The sequence below is a fragment of the Actinia tenebrosa genome, unplaced genomic scaffold, assembly GCF_029948245.1.
Source record: "Actinia tenebrosa isolate PJP-AT-01 unplaced genomic scaffold, QUT_ActTen_1.0 PGA_scaffold0__85_contigs__length_37466705, whole genome shotgun sequence".
In the NCBI taxonomy this organism is placed as follows: Eukaryota; Metazoa; Cnidaria; class Anthozoa; order Actiniaria; family Actiniidae; genus Actinia; species Actinia tenebrosa.
Window position 1 is genome coordinate 27,485,374 of NW_028292569.1, and position 20,019 is coordinate 27,505,392.

Below are 20,019 nucleotides of genomic sequence, written 5' to 3' on the forward strand. Positions count from 1 at the left end.
GTATGATAAAGAGTGACACATGACAGTCACATGTTCCTCTATGTTTTACGTCTCAAGATGAGACAAGACCGCCATTTTACGTGGTCATTTCCAATGGCAGCTACCATTCAGATGTTTTGCGGCCATGACTGTGTGCACGTCCTGTATGTACGTAAGATCGTTTGTATTAATGTTTACCTTTTGGTTCGCTAGGTTCTGAGAAACAAGCGACGTTATGAAGTTGGACTAGAAAAGCTAGCATTTGCTGCATCTCAGGTTTGTGTTAATTAAGTTAAACCGACACCAAAACTAATGACGGTATTGGCCAATTTAAGCACGTCGTACCTTCACGGCACAAAATTTGACGACCAACTTTAAACCAAACACAGTGTGTGTAAAAAGACGAATTTTATCGATAGACTGAAACAGTATAATCCATTAGACATCCAATCAGATTTCTTAGAATCATTGCGGCACGGCACGTCAGTACATGCTCTATAGGACACAGCTTGTCGTTACTATTAATAGTCAAGTATAATAAAATGTTATGAGCAGTATGATACTTTTATTTTAATTAATACCTTGCTTATCACGTTACTCAAGGTTGCTGATATGCAAAAAGAACTAGAGGAATTGCAGCCGCAGTTGGTGGAGACGGCAGCTGAGAACGACAAGATGATGGTGGTAAGTAGAACTAACTGTCTTGTGACATTCATTTATGACCTTTCTTGCGTGAAGTATGTTACGCCGCGTTACCGTAACCGTGCTGTTTTGGCGCGTGATCAATAGCTAATTCAATATAACATAGCTAAAGTATAACGCGTGCTCTGATTGGTTAACTAGCGTGTGTGTGCATCTATAATCCAATGGACGTACGCTAACCATTTCTACAGCAATGATCCCTTGCTATATTCAACATTTACTGTATTTCACAGCATGAACATCGCGCCCTTTTAGCGCGTGATCATTATCAGTTACCCCTTTCTGTATGTCACCTATTTTCCACAGCGCGTTCATGCATCACAACTTACCTCACACCTTTGTTCTTACTGTGTACACTTCGACTTTATACACCAGGTTATTGAGAAGGAATCCAAAGAGGTTGAAGCTACGAGTGAGATTGTACGTAAAGACGAAGCAGCAGCGAACATCAAGGCAGCAGAAGCGCAGGCCCTAAAGGACGAATGTGAAGGAGAGTTAGCAGAAGCTATCCCTGCACTAGAAGCTGCTCTTGCTGCACTTAACACTCTCAAGGTGAGAATAAATTTTACTCAGGATTTCCAAACAAAAATGTCTTGTCTTGTTTCTTTGTTTAGTAAGTTTATTTGTAAGAAAATATTTAAAAGGTTCAGTCGTTAAAGCTGATCACCACCACAAGTACAGGCAGTGGCGCAGCTCAGCGGCGTCAAAGTTTATTTGTAAGAGGATCTAAAATTCTGACTTCTAAGGGATTTTATTTGAAAGCATGCGCTTTTTTTGTTTGTTTTCGCCGTGACCATGTAGTAGAGAAGGTGCAACATGACTAATTATTCAAAATGTCTTAAAACGTGTTTTTCGTTTTATCTCAGCATTAAATATCATAAACTCTGATCTCTGATTTTTCTCCTTCACAGCCTGCTGATATCACAATCGTCAAGTCCATGACCAACCCTCCAGCTGGTGTAAAACTCGTCATGTCAGCGGTGTGCGTAATGAAGGATCTGAAGCCAGACAAGGTGAATGATCCTTCAGGGACTGGCAAGAAGATCCTGGACTACTGGGGTCCATCCAAGAGATTACTGGGTGATATGACCTTCCTCACTAGCTTGAAGGAATACGACAAAGACAATATTCCTGTAAGTACTAGCACGGATTAATCAAAGAAGGACGTTAATTAGCATGACGAGGTTGAGCAAACAACTGGGTCGAGTAGTCATTGTGGTACTATTTTATGGTACACATTTCCAAGCTGGCGTTTATTTCGTCCCCCAAAAAGTCCCACAATGCACTGCAATACCAACTCGGCTTTTTCCCCCTCGACCTCGGAATGGCTAATGGCGTGCGTTTTGCACCTTGACGGAATACGAAGATTTCTTTCGATCTCTTGACAGACACTAGCTTCGAATAGATCTGCTTTCCTGATGTCGTTCTTTAGTTACTTAAAACCTTTGAAAATGTTGATGCACCAATGCACTCATAACCTGTTTTCTCGGTATTACAGATACCAATGGGTTTGGTTAAATGTTTGTTTTAATATCGTTATGTCTTTTTACTTTTACCGCTTCCAGACCCATATCATGGCAAAGATCCGTAAAGAGTATATCCCCAACCCTGACTTTGATCCTGTTAAAGTCAAGGCCGCCTCGTCTGCTGCTGAAGGTTTATGTAAATGGGTTATTGCTCTGGAGATCTATGACCGGGTGGCAAAGGTATTATTACTCTTCATTATTCATATCGATAATAGTAGAGACTAGAGATGGTGGTGGTCATGATGACAACGACTGCGACGGTGATGATTGATGATGATGATGATTATGGTGATGACGATGTTGATGATGATGATTATGGTGATGACGATGTTGATGATGTTAATGATTGTGTTGGTGATGGTGATGAAGATGGTGGTGGTGGTGATGAGGATGGTGATGATGATGGTCACGATGATGGTGGTGATCATGGTAGTGTTGATGATGATGATCATGGTGACGATAATGGTATTGATGGTGGTGATGGTGGTGATGAGGATGTAGATGCTGTTTTCTGATAATGATGTTAATTAATGCATGAACTTAACCCGTAACCGGCATTTTACCATTATATTCATTAATATCATTCGACTTTAACAGGTTGTAGCTCCAAAGAAGCTGCGTCTTGCAGAAGCAGAATCATCGCTAGCAGAGACCATGATCCTGTTGAATGCCAAGCGACAGGAACTAGCTGAGGTCGAGGCCAAACTTGCCACCCTTAAAGAACAGTTCCAGGAAACCACAGAGAAGAAAGAACAACTAGAATTCCAGGTACAATGAAATAGTACACGCAGTTTACTAATATATATTTAGTTTAGGTCAAGGATTCGAATCCCGCTGAAAAAGATGCTTGAAGAAACACAAATTAAATCTTTAAAACACCTTAAGGTGGCTGCCTACTTTTGAACGTTCGAATTGAGCCCACGATGAGCGCGCGCTCAAAAACCGCTGAAAATCTACAAGATTTTATTGAAGAACCATACGCGTTGTGAGCTTCAACAGGGCAAAACCCTCGAATTTTGCACGGGACTCTCTATTTTTTCATAGCTCATTAGAAAAAACTCCTAAAAATCTAGGTTATATCAACATTTTAGAAAAAGTTTAAATCAGTAACACATGAAAAATTAGGTTTTTGTAGGGATTTTTGTTCGACTTTATGAGATTTTTTAAGAGCACCGAAACTACAAAGTATGACGCATCAATGTATTTTTTTGTTTTTATGTCGAAAATATCCATGTATTATTGTAGAATGATTGACTAGCCTTCATTCGTGCAATCATAGAGTCTGCAAATAACTATTATCTTATGAATCTTAATTTTTTTCTAATCACTTCCGGTGGCGCAATTTTTACTCCAAAAGCTCGTGCATAGGCTTCCATTAAAAGCTGATTATCTCGAAAACGAGCTCGGGACACCCTATTTTTCTTTCCAGATTTGGAATCAGCATTAAATTTTAATTCGAAAAATCGAAGTTTTAAAAAAAGTTTAAATCAATTTCCAAAAGTAGGCAGTCACCTTAATACTTTGGTCATCTTAATTCTTTCGATTATTTTTTTATTTACTTTAGGTCGACCTTTGCTCAAAGAAGCTTGTACGCGCAGAGAAGCTGATAGGAGGTTTGGGAGGTGAAAAAGACCGCTGGTCACAAGCAGCGCGGTCCTTACAGGATATTTATGATAACTTAACTGGTGATGTCTTGATATCTTCTGGTGTTATCGCGTATTTGGGTGCGTTTACTGCTGGATTCAGGAAAGAATGCTGTCATGATTGGACCAGTATTTGTAAGGTAATTAATCTTCGAGATGCAATGAATATCAGTATGTTTCATGTGTATACAAGGTATATTGTACCCATTTTCATAATTGCGCAACCCATACAACTAGCCATCCAAGATGTCTGAAATTTTGGCAACAGTCTGAGTTCGTTTTTTTTTTCGATTCACCGAAACCAAAAACCCAGAAATCTTGAGCTGTCTTGGTCACGTAATAGACCTTTTTTGTTTGTTGTGTACATGTGATGCCACATTAGGAGTTGGTTCTTTCATGTGTAAATATTTTAACACATTCGTCATAAAAGAACAATTCTCAAGGGAATGTCATGTGATCTGGAATGGACAATTTGCATACAAAGCTAAAAAGGTCAATTATATATGAAAATGGGTGATATTTAACTTATGATATTTGGTGATGATTTCATCGTAGTCCAAGAACATCCCCTGCTCAGATGATTTCTCCTTGAGTAAGACCCTCGGTGAAGCGATCAAGATAAGAGCGTGGAACATTGCTGGTCTACCCACGGACTCGTTCTCTATTGATAATGGTGTTATAGTGGACAGCGCTAGAAGATGGTGAGAACTAAATTTTTCATTTACAGATAACATTAATAATCATTAATAAATATTAAAAACTTGTTATATTACTTACCAGGTAGATTCACAAGGCCAGGCCAAAAAGTGGATAAAAATTCAGATAATATTAATTGCTTATTGATAAATGATAATAACTTGGTATATTTTTCTCAGGCCTCTAATGATAGATCCACAAGGCCAGGCCAACAAGTGGATAAAAAATTCAGAAAAAGATTGTCAGCTATCGGTGAGTTCACGGGGGTGATGCGCTTTGCGTACCATGGTTTCCAGAGGCTCTCTCGCCCAAGTCCTTCGCGATAACTAATCCTACGACCGAGGAACACCGGAGCGAGAGACCCTCTGGAAACCATGGTGCGCTTTAAAATGATCTTCTGCATAAGTTCTTGAGCACTAATCATAAATGTTTCAACAGGTCATCAAGCTGACAGATTCAGATTACATTCGTACCTTGGAGAACAGCATACAGTTTGGTAACCCGGTTCTACTAGAAAATGTAGGCGAAGAACTCGACCCTTCACTAGAACCTTTGTTGTTAAAACAAACCTTCAAGCAAGGTAACAAATTCATCCATCATATATAAATGAGAGTTGTGTTTCATTGTTGGTTCCTGTGCATCGAGGTGTTAAATTTAAAAAAAACGGTCAACATTCCAATTTTATCTGGAGTCAAGCGCTGCATTCATCGGCTTCTTGCTCGTGTAGCCTGACAGACTAAACAATCACTCCTGCATCATCTACGTAAGATAAATTGCATTTTTCGCGTTGCATTACATGATCCTTATCACCTTATTTCTATATATGCGGCTGACTATAACACTGACTATTCTGATTGACAGGGGGCGTGACCTGCATTCGTCTAGGAGAATCTGTGATAGAATACTCTGCTGACTTCAGATTCTACATTACTACCAAGCTACGTAATCCTCATTACCTTCCCGAGCTATCAACCAAAGTAACATTACTGAACTTCATGATAACACCCGAGGGTTTACAGGACCAGTTGCTTGGTATCGTTGTGGCCAAAGAAAGGTTAGGAGACTCTGGACTTTAATCAACTTTAGCTTTAGCTTACCATGAGAAGGAAACGGTTGTAAATATTTTTTGACGTTAGTGCGCACGTGTTCCATCCATATTTTTGTTCATATATAACCATCCGATCAGAGCGTGCGTATCATCATGGCTATGTTCCATCCATTTCTTGTTCATATATGACCATCCAATCACAGCGCGCGTATCATCAAGGCTATGTTCCATCCATTTCTTGTTCATGCATAACCACCCAATCAGAGCGCGCGTTTTATCGTGACTATGTTATAATGTACTGTATACTGCTACACATATTTGCAGGATATTCTGCTCCTAGATTGTATTCATTTGTAGCAGTTTTTTGAATACCTGCGTTTATTTTGAATATCTTATGTCACAGACCTGATCTAGAGGAGGAGCGTCAGGCATTAATCGTGCAAAGTGCTGCCAACAAAAAACAACTTAAAGAGATTGAAGATAAAATCCTTGAAACGCTGTCTTCTTCTGAGGGAAATATTCTAGAGGATGAGACGGCTATCAAGATCCTTGATTCCTCCAAGGTATGGGAATCAAATCCTTTTGTATATAATATACTACCTTAACTAGGATTCAGTATATATGTTCGGTAGTATTGATGGTATTTTCTTTCTTACGCAGGTTTTGTCAGATGAGATATCTAAAAAACAGAAAGTAAGTGAAACACAGAGTCAGTAAACTCATGACTGGATTTTCTAATAAAACAATCAAAATCTTACACTGTAAAGCCACTTGGGAAGTTTATCATTGATTTCTGAAGAGTTATAGCAAAAAGGAGTCCGAAAAATTTCGTCATCTATCAACTACTTATGAGCCTCATAAAATATTGACACCCACCCCTCCCCCACTAGTTCTCGTTTTCTACATCTAGCACGGTTACAATGATTACGAGCAAGTGATATTAATTGATATTAGAGATGATATTGAATTTCATTACTTTCTCGACGTCAGTTTGCAAACGAAACTGAAAGTGCGCAGGCGCGTGCTATGTACTCTTATAAAGCACGCGCCTCCAACCAATGAAAATGCTAGATTTATAAAAGTTATTTTATAATAAAGATGACATAATATGAATGTTACTATCTCTATGTCAGATCGCAGACGAAACAGAAGCAAAGATCAACGAGTCCCGTCGTGGGTATAACCCCATTGCGGCACATGCGTCAGTGTTATTCTTCTCCATTACTGACCTGCCTAATATTGATCCTATGTACCAGTATTCATTGACTTGGTATGTCAATCTCTTCCTTAACTCCATACACGACAGGTATGTCAACGAACCTATCACATTTATATTGAGATTGATGGTTTTATGGTAAGGTGAGGTAATACTGGCAAGCAAATTTCTTGTTGGAGAGACTGCGGAGAGAGAGGGGCAGGGGCAGGAGCAGGGGCAAGGAATACGCCCTCAGCCCCTCCACCTTCAGTCTTATGCATACTTGTCTTACTAGTCTCTTATATTTTCAAAGCCAAGTCCCCCACTTCACTCATTCCATACTTTCAAGGGTGATGCGTGATCCTTATGATGCACTCCTGTGAAATAAATCGCAAAGATGTTTTGGTTTGTACTTTTGGTTCTTTGTAATGACAAAAAACCCCTGACGCGATTGATTTGATCAGGATATGCGAATATCGCATTTTATCATTTAATCCCTCAAAGAGTTTATATAAAAGTTAATGATTTTGAACGTGATGTTTATCTGTTCTCTTTTCAGTAACAAGTCCAAGATTCTTGAAAGACGTCTTCGTTACCTCAGCGATCACTTTACGTACAACTTGTACTGTAATGTGTGCAGATCGCTGTTCGAGAAAGACAAGCTGCTCTTCTCCTTCGTGTTGTGCAGTAACATTCTTAAATCCAAGTCAGAACTGGACATGGATGAGTTTATGTTCTTCTTGACTGGAGGAGTAGGACTGGAAAATAAGGTTTGTACTTCAACTTCTCACGTGCCGTACCTGTGTCTGAGCATTTTCATTGGCTGAGTATTGACTTCGCGCGCTGTGATTGGTTGATAGGATATCTTTAGTTCCGTGCCGTGACCGTGACGGTACCTGTGTCTGAGCATTTTTATAGGCTGAGCAGTGATTTCATGCTCTGTAATTGGTTTAAAGGATACATTTAGTGCCGTGCCGTGCCCGTGACGGTATCAATGTCAGAGCATTTTCATTGCCTGAGCAATACCTTCGCGCGCTGTGATTGGTAAAAAAAAAGTTCATCTATAATCGCACCATTACCGTGTACCATACAGTCAAATCTAATGCTATCTTTCGTATCTTCCTAGTATACGATTCTTTAGTTGCTGTTCTAACAACTTCTCCCATTTCATATTTTTCACCTAGCTCGAAAATCCGGATCCATCGTGGCTATCAGACAGATCCTGGGATGAAGTATGCAGAATGTGTGATCTGCCTGGTTTCAAAGACTTTAGGTAAGTTTTTGCACTCTTGATATAGCCTAGACGTCTGGATCACTAAATCAGACAGCAATAATGGATGGCAAATGACTTTTTATTTTTATTTTTGTAGAAAAAGCTTCAGTAACAACGCCTACGAGTGGCGCAAAATCTACGACAGCAAAGAACCACACCGCGCACCGTTCCCTGCTCCCTGGTCTGAGCAGTTAACAGACTTCCAGAAAATGATTGTTATTAGATGTCTGAGACCTGATAAGGTATAACTATCTTATATCCATTAAAAACTATAGATATCTCATATTGGATGTCATTATAATTCGCTGATAAGAATTTTTCAAAAATATATACGGTATAGGCAAAAGTAAAAGTTTGTTTGAAGCTTTGAACGTTTTCGACAAGTGTCATTTTCAGAAAAAAACACTTTTTGAGGTGTCAATCAACATATATTATATTGATTGACACCTGTCAATCTGGGTATCATTGAAGAGTAAAAAAGAGACGTGATTGGCTTAGCGTGATGTAGAAAGCACTCGAAGAATCTTTCTGATTGGACAAGTAGCTATTAGTTTGGAATGGAAAGTCTTGTGTTATACAGTGAAATACACATCTTCGATTTCTCTCTGCGCAGAAATAGAATCAATCATCAATGCTATTTTATCGCTCTTAATGATTAAACGATTCCTATATTTGTCTTGTTCACCAGGTTGTACCTCTTGTAACGAACTTCGTCGAAGACAAATTAGGTGTCAAGTTTGTTCAACCACCACCTTTTGATTTAGCCAAGAGCTACTTGGATTCGAATGCTTGCGCTCCTCTTCTGTTTATTCTCTCCCCTGGTGCTGATCCTATGGCAGGTAAATAACATCAGAGGAAAATTTTTCTAATACACGTGCATCTCTCTTCTTTACTCTCAATACTCATAATAACGCGCGACCAACACGGTCCAAGGTTGCAAATTTTTTCGGAGTCTTAAAATTTGCAGCTGCATAAGTTGCTTGATATACTGCGAGGATCAGCTCACTTAGATACATTACAACCGCAGTACAAATATATAGCTCAAATATATTTTCCTCTACACAGTCTAAGACATCGAGGTATCTTTTCAGACTTCAAATTTGATTGACGGAAGCCAAAAACCTAGACATCTTGGATTATAAATAGTTGTCTGTTTCGTTTTCGTTTAAGATTTGGATATATATGTTTGTCTTCGGATATATATGTATTTTTCCCCCGCCGGAATATTTTATTGGATGGGTACATTTTGTATTTCAGGTCTAATGAAGTTTGCTGGTGATAAAGGATTCAGTGGTGATAAGTTTAATGCCATATCTCTTGGTCAGGGACAGGTCAGTAGGGTTTATTAGATCTCTCCCTTGATTCGTCCGCAAAACATAACACGTTTAATTCCAATTCCATTTGTGAATTAGTTTCAGGTCTAACGTCGAACTTTACATGAGCCGAACTTAATAACATCACAGGAGACCGCCTTGTTATCCATTGTTTCATTTAGGTTTGCCTCATGTGAAGTTCGACGTTTGACCTGAGCCTTAGTCGTGACCCGACTCGTATCAGCGAAGATGTATGTTCTTTCAGAGTTCGATTAAGGTTTACCTTTACAAATCACTCAGTATATAATAATGCAATGATTACCATTACTTATTAACCAGGGTCCTGTAGCAGCAAAACTGATATCAGAAGCCATGCAGAACGGTTCATGGGTGGTACTACAGAACTGTCATTTAGCGGTGTCCTGGATGACGTCATTAGAAAAGATCTGTGAGGATCTGAGTCTAGAAAATACTAACCCTGACTTTAGATTATGGTTGACAAGCTACCCGTCCAACAAGGTAAAAAAATGTCCGAGTACTATGTACCAATTGCGCCTTTTCTGTCTGGCTGTCTTTCTTTCTCTAATAGTGTTCCAACCATTCATGCCATTCCATCCCTCCCTCCCTTACTCCCTCCCTCCCTTCCCCCCTTTTTTCATCAATTTCTCCATCCATTCATTCCTCCTTCCATCAATTCTTCCATCAACATTCTCTCTTTCTTTACCACTCAGAAGCGTTTGTTTTCTCTTTCAACTATTGCATGTATTCATGTCTTCACAGTTCCCAGTGACTGTGCTCCAGAATGGAGTCAAGATGACCAACGAGCCTCCCACAGGACTGAGACAGAACTTGCTGCAGTCTTATCTCAACGATCCCATCTCTGATCCCGAGTTCTTTGCTGGTTGTGGAAACAAATCACAGGTAATGATCGTCTGGTCTTACATTTACAATAACATGAATAATGCATAATAGCTTATCACAGTTAGTTATGAGTTGGATTACAATATATATAACACTTGTACTAAAATTATGCCGACCTCAAAAATTTTTCTTAAAGGCAAGACTAACAGAAAAATACAATTGAAAACGCACTTTTTCTCAATGAAATTTGTATCATTTCTTTTCTATTTTCATGATAGCCGTGCATACGTCCTTGCATACTAAATATTTTGAGAAGGGTCCATACAAACCTCAAGTCCACAGAACATACCATTTGATCGCGGTAGAGTTGATCATTAGTTGGCTTCACTTCAGCGTCTATCTACTTATTAACAAATTGTCGTTATTACTAGATCTGGGAGAAGCTGTTGTTCGGTTTGTGTTTCTTCCACGCATTGGTCCAAGAGAGAAGGAAGTTTGGTCCTCTTGGATGGAACATCCCTTATGGATTCAACGAGTCAGATTTACGTATCAGCGTTAGACAGCTACAGGTATGTTCAAAATATACTTAAAATCAAATCACAATCACTCGATGCTAATCATTTTACAATCTTTTTTGTCTTTGTTTTAGATGTTCATTAACGAATACGAAGAGATCCCATTCGATGCTGTGACGTACCTGACCGGCGAATGCAATTATGGTGGCAGAGTAACTGATGATAATGACAGGTATGTGTTTATAATGACTTGCTATAGTATAAACACCACCACATTTTCAGTATAAATGTATGCTCTTAGATCCATTATTATCATTGCGCGACCAAATACAGCTCCAAGACGTCTGGGTTTAAGATCTTTGGAGCTTTGGTTAGTAATTGTAGTGTTTTGATTGGGAAATTATGAAAACTGGTATAACCTTGAGATTGCGCAATGTTGCGCAATCAAAATCTAATCTTGAAGAACAGGAATTTTTATGCTTATTTCTTTGCCTTATATTGATATTTTCGCCTTCTTTTTCTTCCTAGACGCTGTTTAATGAGCATTCTCGCTGATTTCTACGTCTCTGATATCATCAACGACCCTAAGTACAAATTCTCTCACAGCGGGAATTATTACGCGCCTCCGAAAGGGACGTACGATGAATATGTAGAGTTTATCAAGGTAAGAATTTTTAGCTAAGGTGGTTTAGCTGTGTGAGGGAGAATGGGGAGAGGAGGAGTCTGCTTCCCCATTCACTCGGCTACGTAGACCACCCACCATAACAAAGAGCTGTTGATATATATTTTATTTTATTAATATTTTTTATTATTAGCACTTCTAAGTTTTGTTTGCTACTCTAGGACCTTCCACAGACACAGTCACCAGAAGTGTTTGGTATGCACGACAATGTTGACATCTCTAAAGAACTACAAGAAACACGAAACGTATGTGTCATTTACAACAGTCAAATCTTCTCTACCTCTCAATTCTTTTATCGTTACATGTACTCATTGGCTGTGCTATTTTGTTTTTTTAGTTGTTCGATTCTGTTTTGTTAACCCAAGCACAAGGTGCTGGTGGAGGCGCTGGGAAGAAAACTGAAGAAACACTGTTGGAAATTGCTAAAGACATTCTTTCCAAGGTATGTGAACCGTTGCTTACCTTGTATTCGAACTCCAAAGAGCACATGTTTCTTATGCTTATGCTTATTGATGGGTTGCAAGCATTCCCAAGAGAGTCAAAAGACAAAAACATAGTAGTCATGTTGGTGGCATTAACAATGGATGCTAATAAGAACTCTTTTGTTTAATACCACCAACATGGCCGCGATGAAGTAACGTGCAATAGAAGAATACTTGTGTTGCAAGGTGCGAGTTATAACCAAAATTGATTTATGATATTTTACAGTAGAAAAAAATTTATTCGTTGCCATAATAATAATAATAATATTTTTTTTTTGCTTTAGCTTCCAAATAATTTCGACTTGGAAGAGGCTTTGAAAAAATATCCAGTGACATACGAAGAGAGTATGAATACTGTCCTGGTACAAGAGATGGAAAGATTTAACAAGTGAGTACAAAATAAAGAAAGACATTTTAGTTAAATAAATGTAACTATAAACTACTGACAAAAAGGTTTCACGGCGGACATGCTGGAGGACAAAAAAAATTCATTAAAAAGTTATATTACATACTACAGAGAAAGGAGCTTGGTAATATATTGTCACGAATATAATTGGTGTTGTTTTTCAACAGTTTGATGAACATCATTCGTTCGAGTCTTCAAAACCTCCTAAAGGCAATCAAGGGTCTAGTAGTGATGAACTCTGAACTGGAAGCGTTGGCTGGTAGTTTACTTGTTGGGAAGGTGAGTAGGAGAAGTTAATACTTATATATACAACCTTATATACACTCACATCCATTACATTCTATATTTAATCACACTAACCTCCTCCACTGCTAGGCTTCTCTCCGTCTCTTTATTTTTTTGGCGCTCGGGATTCCTTTGTGGTCAAAAAGGAGGGAGGAGGTTTGGGAGAGAATGCTCGTTCATTCCAGTCTCATCTGGATTCATACCCAACACAGGTAACCCGCCGAAATAACATTCAAGAACACCCCAAAGCAGAGCAACTACAGCCAGTAGATGATCACCAAGACAGATTCACACTCACATGAGCTATGTTGCCTAATCTGGTCTTTTATTTTTCTAGGTGCCTGAAATGTGGATGAAGCGTTCCTATCCAAGTCTCAAACCTCTTGGCAGCTACATCAGTGATTTTCTCGCTCGACTTAAGTTTCTACAGGTTAGTATTTTTACTAACAGGATAGTAGAAGTGATTGGCGTGCTGTGATTGGTTCAAAGGATGTCGTGATTGCGGACCGTGACCGTGTCGTTTCACTGTCAAAAAGTAACGTTACTGTAGCGCGCGCGCGTGCGCTAATTTCTTTCAACACAGAAATTTTTTTTTTTTTTATTGACTTATGTTTTAATGTTGTGATATATCTTACCTTCTTACTTAGGACTGGTATGATAAAGATAAGCCAGTGGTGTTCTGGATATCTGGATTCTTCTTTACCCAGGTAAACTAACCCGCAGTCTGTTATTCATCTTTTTTCCTTCCCGCCAGTTACCTATACAGATTAATCTAACACTATAAACATTCGTCGTTTGTTTTGTCTAGGCTTTTCTGACAGGTGCTAAACAAAACTACGCCAGGAAGTACACCATTCCTATTGACTTGTTGGGTTTTGAGTTTGATGTGCTTACCAAAGACACAGCTGACTCGCCACCAGATGATGGCGTCTATGTGCATGGATTGTTCTTGGAGGGAGCCCGATGGGACAGGAAAAGGTAAAGTTGAAACTCAAAACGAAAATAACCTGGTTACGGATAGACAGTAGATAAATAAACTTAAAGTTTGTGGGGCAGTGCTTTTACTTTGTGCGCACTCCTTCATCCATCTATCTGTCCGTCCGTCCCATCGCATCCCATGCATTTGTTCCATCCCATTCATTCTTAATTCAGTAACATTCTTTGTTACTGTTAGTATTTGACTTTTTGAAAATTTGTATAACGATTGCCGGCTATCTGCAAACCTTGCCGTAACTTCTATTGCATGTTCGTTTCCAGGGGTGTCATCGGTGAATCTCTCCCTAAAATCCTACATGACGTCATGCCTGTCATTCACATCAAACCAGGTAACTATAGTAACGACAACGAGAGTATTAATACCTTATCTCACTTCTTTTTTTTCAAACTCTTTTTTATATTCAAGACTTGTAACTCATGTCTCGTTATATCGTAGGTAAAATATCAGAATTTAAGGAGGCGTCATGTTATCATTGTCCTGTCTACAAGACAAGCGAACGTCGAGGTACCTTATCTACAACAGGACATTCAACCAACTACGTCATGCCAATATTACTCCCAACAGACAAACCAGAGAACCACTGGATAAAACGTGGTGTGGCCTTACTGTGTGGATTAGACAACTAAAACTAGACCAGATGCTTTCAGTTCATTGGTGTTAATGTGTGCTTTCGTATCTTATCGTTTTGGTAGATATTTTTCTCTGAAAAATCTTGTGTATGTTTGAATATGGGTTTTAAGTTATCTACTATCGTAGAGAAGTGCAAAAATGATATTTTGTAAACTGTTTGTATTTGGTTTGTAATTGTAAAGTAGGAACCATCATGCATAAAGTATGATCCGTCAGTACTGAATGTACCATACAGGCCCATAAAGGCCCAGGATTTAACTAAAAAAACTATAATTTTTTAAATGTAATTTTTTATGTTGAGTGGCTCATTTTTTAATGCTGTACATATATTTAAATAGTATACTACATGTAAAACCAAGTCTATTGTACATGAGATTTGTTTACAATAAAGCGTTTTCCTAAGAAGATATACTCAAAAACACACAGGATTCTTTTGTCCTGTCATCCAAGAAAACCAGTCGAGTTTTGACAGCAAGTATATGAAAGACCTTTGTTGAGGTAGAAGCATCGCAAGCTTAGAGACCATTTATAACTTTACATGTTCAACTACATGTCCGAATAGATACGTTATTCAGGTAAAAGACGAAAACACACAGGGTTCTTTTGTTCTGTCATCCAAGAAAACCAGACCTTCAATTCGTTGAAAGCTTCCCCGAAGCTTAGATCGACCATTTATAACCTTACATGTTCAACTACATGCACGAATAGATACGTTATTCAGGTGCGCCTAGATTATTTCTGAGTTTCGTTTTGTCGACCACCGTACAAGCAATACATCTGCAATGTTTACTATCGACACTGTCTCCCCTGTAAGACGTGTGAGCCCCAACACGTAAATACCTACAGTCTCTAATACCCTCAAACAGGCTTGTCAACTCCAGCATAGACATCTTAGTGATATCTTTCTTTTTCTCCCTCCCAACGATAGTTGATAAAGATTCTCTTATCTTTCGCCAGTGACGTATTGCCCTCTTATTCCCCTGTTCATTTTCGGTCGGTAGGACCGCAGAAATAGATGGTAAAGAATGCTTGCTCTGCCGCTCTCTCGATTCTGAGTTACCTGGATTACTGGCTTGTTCATAATTTGTTCTTTCTTGAACAGTTTTGTCTGTGGCGTCCTCCCCTTCTTCAGCAATGTCTTCCATTATTTTATCCTGCTCAAGTTTTGGAGCGCCATAGCAACTGACCTTCCTCGCGAGATGTGCAGCATTTTGAAGCTCGTTAACGGATAGCTTATGTCGGATAGCTTCTTGCTCTTCCTCGCGGTTTCCGTAGAGGTACGTGTGAACTGGAGACTTGTATTCACTAACTTTACGCGTTTTTTGAAAATTGTTCAAAAATTTTTGATCAGTTTTGGAAACTTCTTCAATTGTTCTTGTTTGTGGTAAATAAAAACCATACGGTCTACTCTCCGATAAAGTTCTTTTTTTTGGTGGTTGAGGTAGTAGTGGGGGGAGGGGATTTCTTGATGAAGAATGGAGGTCTTTTTGAGAAACAGAAGTCTCTTTTTCACCTGTAGAATATATTCCAGTTTCTTCCATAGTGACAGGCAAGACTCCCCGTGTCATAGTTATTTTCCTCATTTTTGCTAGATTAGCTTGTTCTCTTTCTCGTCTTTCACTCGGCTTCCCCAGGCCAATAGCAGGCATCATCTTGAGCTTGGCTAGGAGGAATTTCTCCTGCTTCAGTGACCAACTATTCATGCTTTGTCTTCGTTCACGTTGAATGGTATTCACTTTACTCCTCAGATCACTTTCCCGAGATTTGTTGACACTCACTGCCCTGCGAAGAGAGTTGCTAACTTTCTCAAGCGGATCTTTAAGCTCATTATTCATGATTCAAAACACAAGATTCCACAATCTTGGAACTCTCCTGGGCACAACTCAGTTATAAAGCCACGTATGAAGGAAAAACAGCTCGGTTTAGTAGCAAAACAGGACAGAACACGGTGCACTTTTAGTGACACTCATCTTCTAGTATAGGATTAGCTTACTAGCGCATTATAGATTCATAAAGAACTCTTTTGTACTCAACTAAATAAACATCGGCCTTTCAGAATTTGTAACATGTCAGTCAACCTTAAATGAACTTAACAAAATATCTTGTAAATTGGCAGTAGACTAAATGACCTCTGATAGAAGTAGATTTTTTATTCACTATTCGTACGACAGCATGCTCTCACTGCACGCCAGCGAAAAAAGGTCTTAGTTTTTTACGAGTCAATCCAAACACAAACCAAAAATAGTATTATACAATACAAGTTAAGTGGGCTAATTTTCAACCATTTCTTTGTCATTCGTAACTTGATTATATCGGTTTAAGGAATCAATTACTGAAAACTTTGATTAATTTCCAGAGATTAACTCGTCAATCAGAACCGAATTATCCAAGCATTAGCTGGTTCCATCATGACGCAAGTGTACAGATTTTAAAGCTGGTTCGTTAATGAAAATCGTCAACATGAACACATCCTTTGATGGTCGTCATTTTTAAATGACAAATACGTGATCTCGTTAGAAACAAGGACAGCAAATAAGAGCTCTTACGTAATTATGGTAATCAGCTAAGGTGTCTAAATGGCGAAGCTCAGACCGAGCTGAATTATGGGACCAAAGTGTAGTTTATAAGCCATGAAATCAATCCCACCAGATATTGTAGAATTTAATTGAATAATAATTGAATCTTAATTAATGAAAATCGTCAACATGAACACATCCTTTGATGGTCGTCATTTTAAAATGACAAATACGTGATCTCGTTAGAAACAAGGACAGCAAATAAGAGCTCTTACGTAATTATGGTAATCAGCTAAGGTGTCTAAATGGCGAAGCTCAGACCGAGCTGAATTATGGGACCAAAGTGTAGTTTATAAGCCATGAAATCAATCCCACCAGATATTGTAGAATTTAATTGAATAATAATTGAATCTTAATTAAGTTTGAATCGAAATTTTAATTAAAGTTGAACTGTCAAAAAAATGTATTGTTTCTGAGCCCGTTATAACCAGTTTTTCTTTTCTTTTCTTCTATTTTCTTTCTTTCTTTTTTCTTTACTCTTCTTTACTGTATGTTACCGAATGTATTGGTAATCTTTTTTAACACTGTAATTTTTCTTTTCTTTTCTTTTCTTTCTCTTTTTTTTTCCTTTCTCTTCTTTACTGTATGTTACCGAATGTATTGCGGTGGAGGCGACCAAAACGTTGGAAGATCCTCACGATAATCAATTAATACTTTACCAAAAAAAGGCTTGATCAATTTGTTCACTAATATAACCAAAATAAATAGATCATTAGGTAAATCGTTAATGTTGTTAAACACTTTGTTTGTTTTGAGTGAAATTCGCGTAAAAACCAGATGGTAAACATGTTTTGAGGTTGTGAGATACAAAAAATATAAAACCGTCTCCGGATGAAACAGTAATCTTTAGCACAAAAAGAAAGTTTCCTTTGATGAAACTAAATAACGATTAACTAGACCCTTTGCACAAGTAAGTCACGTGCTTGGATACTACTTAGCAACGAATGACGTAGTGTGGTCCTTGCCATGGGCAAACCCGCTGACCAACAATACGGGGCTCAGTAAGACCGATATGAGTGAAGTTTCTACCAGGAAGGACCAACTGACGTAAGCAGTTCTACCTCGTCTTTTAATTGGATAAGTATATAGCTTTTCTATCAGCAGTGACACGTCATGTTTGACACACTACAAAGATGATTTATTTCATTGGTTATTCATCATTTTAAAGACATGTTCTAGAGGCGAACGAAACAGTGGGATATAATCATTTACCGGTGCCCTGATGCTCATAAACAAGTTTTGACAGAAAAGGAAGAGCATGCTAGTGACAGTCTTGAGCACCGGATGCATAGCAAGACTAGGTTTACCTCCTAAAACTGACTATTTTCAACTTATATATCCTGACAAGCGAAAAAATTCTGGAAACATGCACTTAACGTTAAAAAGCTCTAAAGTAAAGATCCCATTAATTCGTTTTCGAGTGACAATCTGAGGCAATCAGTTTTAGGTTCAGAGCTCGTAATTTTAGAAGTTGTTTTTTTAGGGAGGAAGGAGAGAGAGAGCAAATCCAATAATTCACAAGTAGTGGCGGGTCAGTCCAACCGACCGCACGTCTGCCTTTCTATATACAGTATCTCAAAGACCTCAAACTCTGCCATAGATTATGTTCCATTCTTTTTTTGCTTTGTAATGCTTAGCATGTGTCTCATCGCTTTTCGTATCTCTCTCATTGTCGAACAGATGAGCAAAGGATTGACAAACGAGTTGAGAAAGATGAAAGTAATGGAGTAGATCTTAGCTGCAGCAAGGGTAGTGTTTTCTTGTTTCAAAGTCATCATTATAATGATTATCAAAATGTACGGGAAATAAAATAATAAAAAAATACAATAGATGCACATCATACTAAACGTACGCTTCTTGAATCGAGCCAGCTCCAGCACCTTGTTGTTGCCCCCCCTCGTAGCAACAGCCATCGTCTGTTCGTGGATTTCCTGTTGATGTCGTATCACTGTACGGTAGATTTTACTGTAGGAAATGAATGCGACGATGAAACAAGTGCAGGTGATTACAGCGATGAAAGCAGTGTAGAGTTTTATGCTTATGAAGTTCAACGCTGCTATTCCACCGCACAAGCATGATATCACAGTCACAGCTATGAGGATTTTAGGAATTGTGACAAGAGTGTTGTATCTGAGGTGAAAATGAACCATCAACAGTTTGTCCACACTGATGGCCGTGAAGGTCAGAAAGGACATCTCGGCGAACATGTTTGCTAGAAGCCGGCTCAACACTGCAAGAACACATTTAATAGTTTGTATTGCATTTGTGATCATACTGAACAATAAACCAGCGAAGATCATTTCCACAATCCCAACACACAAGTCTGTGATTGCCAATACACAAATAAGAATGTTGGATGGCGTACGGAGTGTTGATGTTCTCCAAACAGCTATAAACAGAATCAAGTTGATAGCCACAGTAGGAAAGCAGAATATGACACTAAATGTAGCATTGATGATGTAGACATTTCGATCCAGTCGATCGCTGTAGTCGGCCCAAATAGATTGAAATGTTCCGCATACGTTATCGACCGATGTATTCCCATTCTCATGATCCATATTCGATATGTCTTGCTAGAAACCCTCCTAGTTTAGTTGAACGACAATGTTTCCATTATCATCTATTATTATGATATTCCTTGGATCTCGGAGGTTCTTGTAGTTACAGTGACAATAAGTCCAAGTATCAGCTGATATAAATAAAACACCTAAGGTGGTCAATCGTGACAAGTACCGGTCCGCCTAAAACTACGAATAATAAGTACTAGTCCCTAAAAAGTCAATTATTACAGATATTGAACCAGAAACGAGGAATTGATGCGTGGCGACTGAAAGAAAAGAAAAATTCAAATAAAATATTTGAGCCCATATGCATATTGATGCTTTTGACGTTTTGGATCGATCGAAGCTGTAAGGGTTTTTTTATTAAAAAGGCTAAAGAAAAGGTGGCTATATTCAGAGTCAATTGTCTTTTAGCTCATATTACATCCTGCACTTATCCATCTTATCCATGTTGACATACCATCCACCTGCTTGCTCTACTGAGTAACACACTGTTAGACAGCTAGCGAAGGGTTGAGCTGGACCGACTTAGTAATAGTTCAAAACATTGTTATTTCATTTCCTTGGGAACGATGATTGAAAACCAGCAATTTACCAGACGTCAAGCTTAATTAATGCACTCTGAAGTGAGCCATGATTAATTGTAATG

The 20,019-nt window shown here is 38.6% G+C and overlaps 2 protein-coding genes across 2 annotated transcripts in view; one reads left to right on the plus strand and one right to left on the minus strand.

Annotated features, from left to right (window-relative positions):
- LOC116286870 (dynein axonemal heavy chain 12) overlaps positions 1-14,638 on the plus strand; it is a 38,582-nt gene extending 23,944 nt beyond the window's left edge. Inside the window, exons 56-88 of the mRNA XM_089038573.1 lie at positions 193-255; positions 583-663; positions 1,057-1,233; positions 1,593-1,814; positions 2,247-2,387; positions 2,805-2,975; positions 3,772-3,990; positions 4,406-4,551; positions 4,726-4,798; positions 4,985-5,126; positions 5,408-5,600; positions 5,998-6,157; positions 6,255-6,287; positions 6,728-6,900; positions 7,349-7,559; positions 7,974-8,062; positions 8,160-8,304; positions 8,751-8,901; positions 9,320-9,393; positions 9,715-9,894; positions 10,156-10,296; positions 10,668-10,805; positions 10,886-10,983; positions 11,280-11,415; positions 11,595-11,678; positions 11,771-11,875; positions 12,200-12,303; positions 12,489-12,600; positions 12,944-13,036; positions 13,254-13,313; positions 13,415-13,584; positions 13,864-13,931; positions 14,039-14,638. Of these exons, the coding sequence (XP_088894699.1) occupies positions 193-255; positions 583-663; positions 1,057-1,233; positions 1,593-1,814; positions 2,247-2,387; positions 2,805-2,975; positions 3,772-3,990; positions 4,406-4,551; positions 4,726-4,798; positions 4,985-5,126; positions 5,408-5,600; positions 5,998-6,157; positions 6,255-6,287; positions 6,728-6,900; positions 7,349-7,559; positions 7,974-8,062; positions 8,160-8,304; positions 8,751-8,901; positions 9,320-9,393; positions 9,715-9,894; positions 10,156-10,296; positions 10,668-10,805; positions 10,886-10,983; positions 11,280-11,415; positions 11,595-11,678; positions 11,771-11,875; positions 12,200-12,303; positions 12,489-12,600; positions 12,944-13,036; positions 13,254-13,313; positions 13,415-13,584; positions 13,864-13,931; positions 14,039-14,229 (4,344 nt within the window). The 3' untranslated portion in view covers positions 14,230-14,638. The remainder of the gene's footprint in view (positions 1-192; positions 256-582; positions 664-1,056; positions 1,234-1,592; positions 1,815-2,246; positions 2,388-2,804; positions 2,976-3,771; positions 3,991-4,405; positions 4,552-4,725; positions 4,799-4,984; positions 5,127-5,407; positions 5,601-5,997; positions 6,158-6,254; positions 6,288-6,727; positions 6,901-7,348; positions 7,560-7,973; positions 8,063-8,159; positions 8,305-8,750; positions 8,902-9,319; positions 9,394-9,714; positions 9,895-10,155; positions 10,297-10,667; positions 10,806-10,885; positions 10,984-11,279; positions 11,416-11,594; positions 11,679-11,770; positions 11,876-12,199; positions 12,304-12,488; positions 12,601-12,943; positions 13,037-13,253; positions 13,314-13,414; positions 13,585-13,863; positions 13,932-14,038) is intronic.
- A 3,048-nt stretch (positions 14,639-17,686) lies between these two features.
- On the minus strand, positions 17,687-20,019 carry LOC116286869 (melanocyte-stimulating hormone receptor-like). The gene has a single exon (XM_031693452.2). It carries the CDS (start codon positions 19,365-19,367, stop codon positions 18,411-18,413), a length of 957 nt encoding a protein of 318 aa, XP_031549312.1. The 5' UTR covers positions 19,368-20,019; the 3' UTR covers positions 17,687-18,410.

What these genes read in the sequence shown, in the direction of transcription:
- LOC116286869 (XM_031693452.2), bottom strand. Translation starts at nt 19,367, where the DNA reads ATGGATCATGAGAATGGGAATACATCGGTCGATAACGTATGCGGAACA.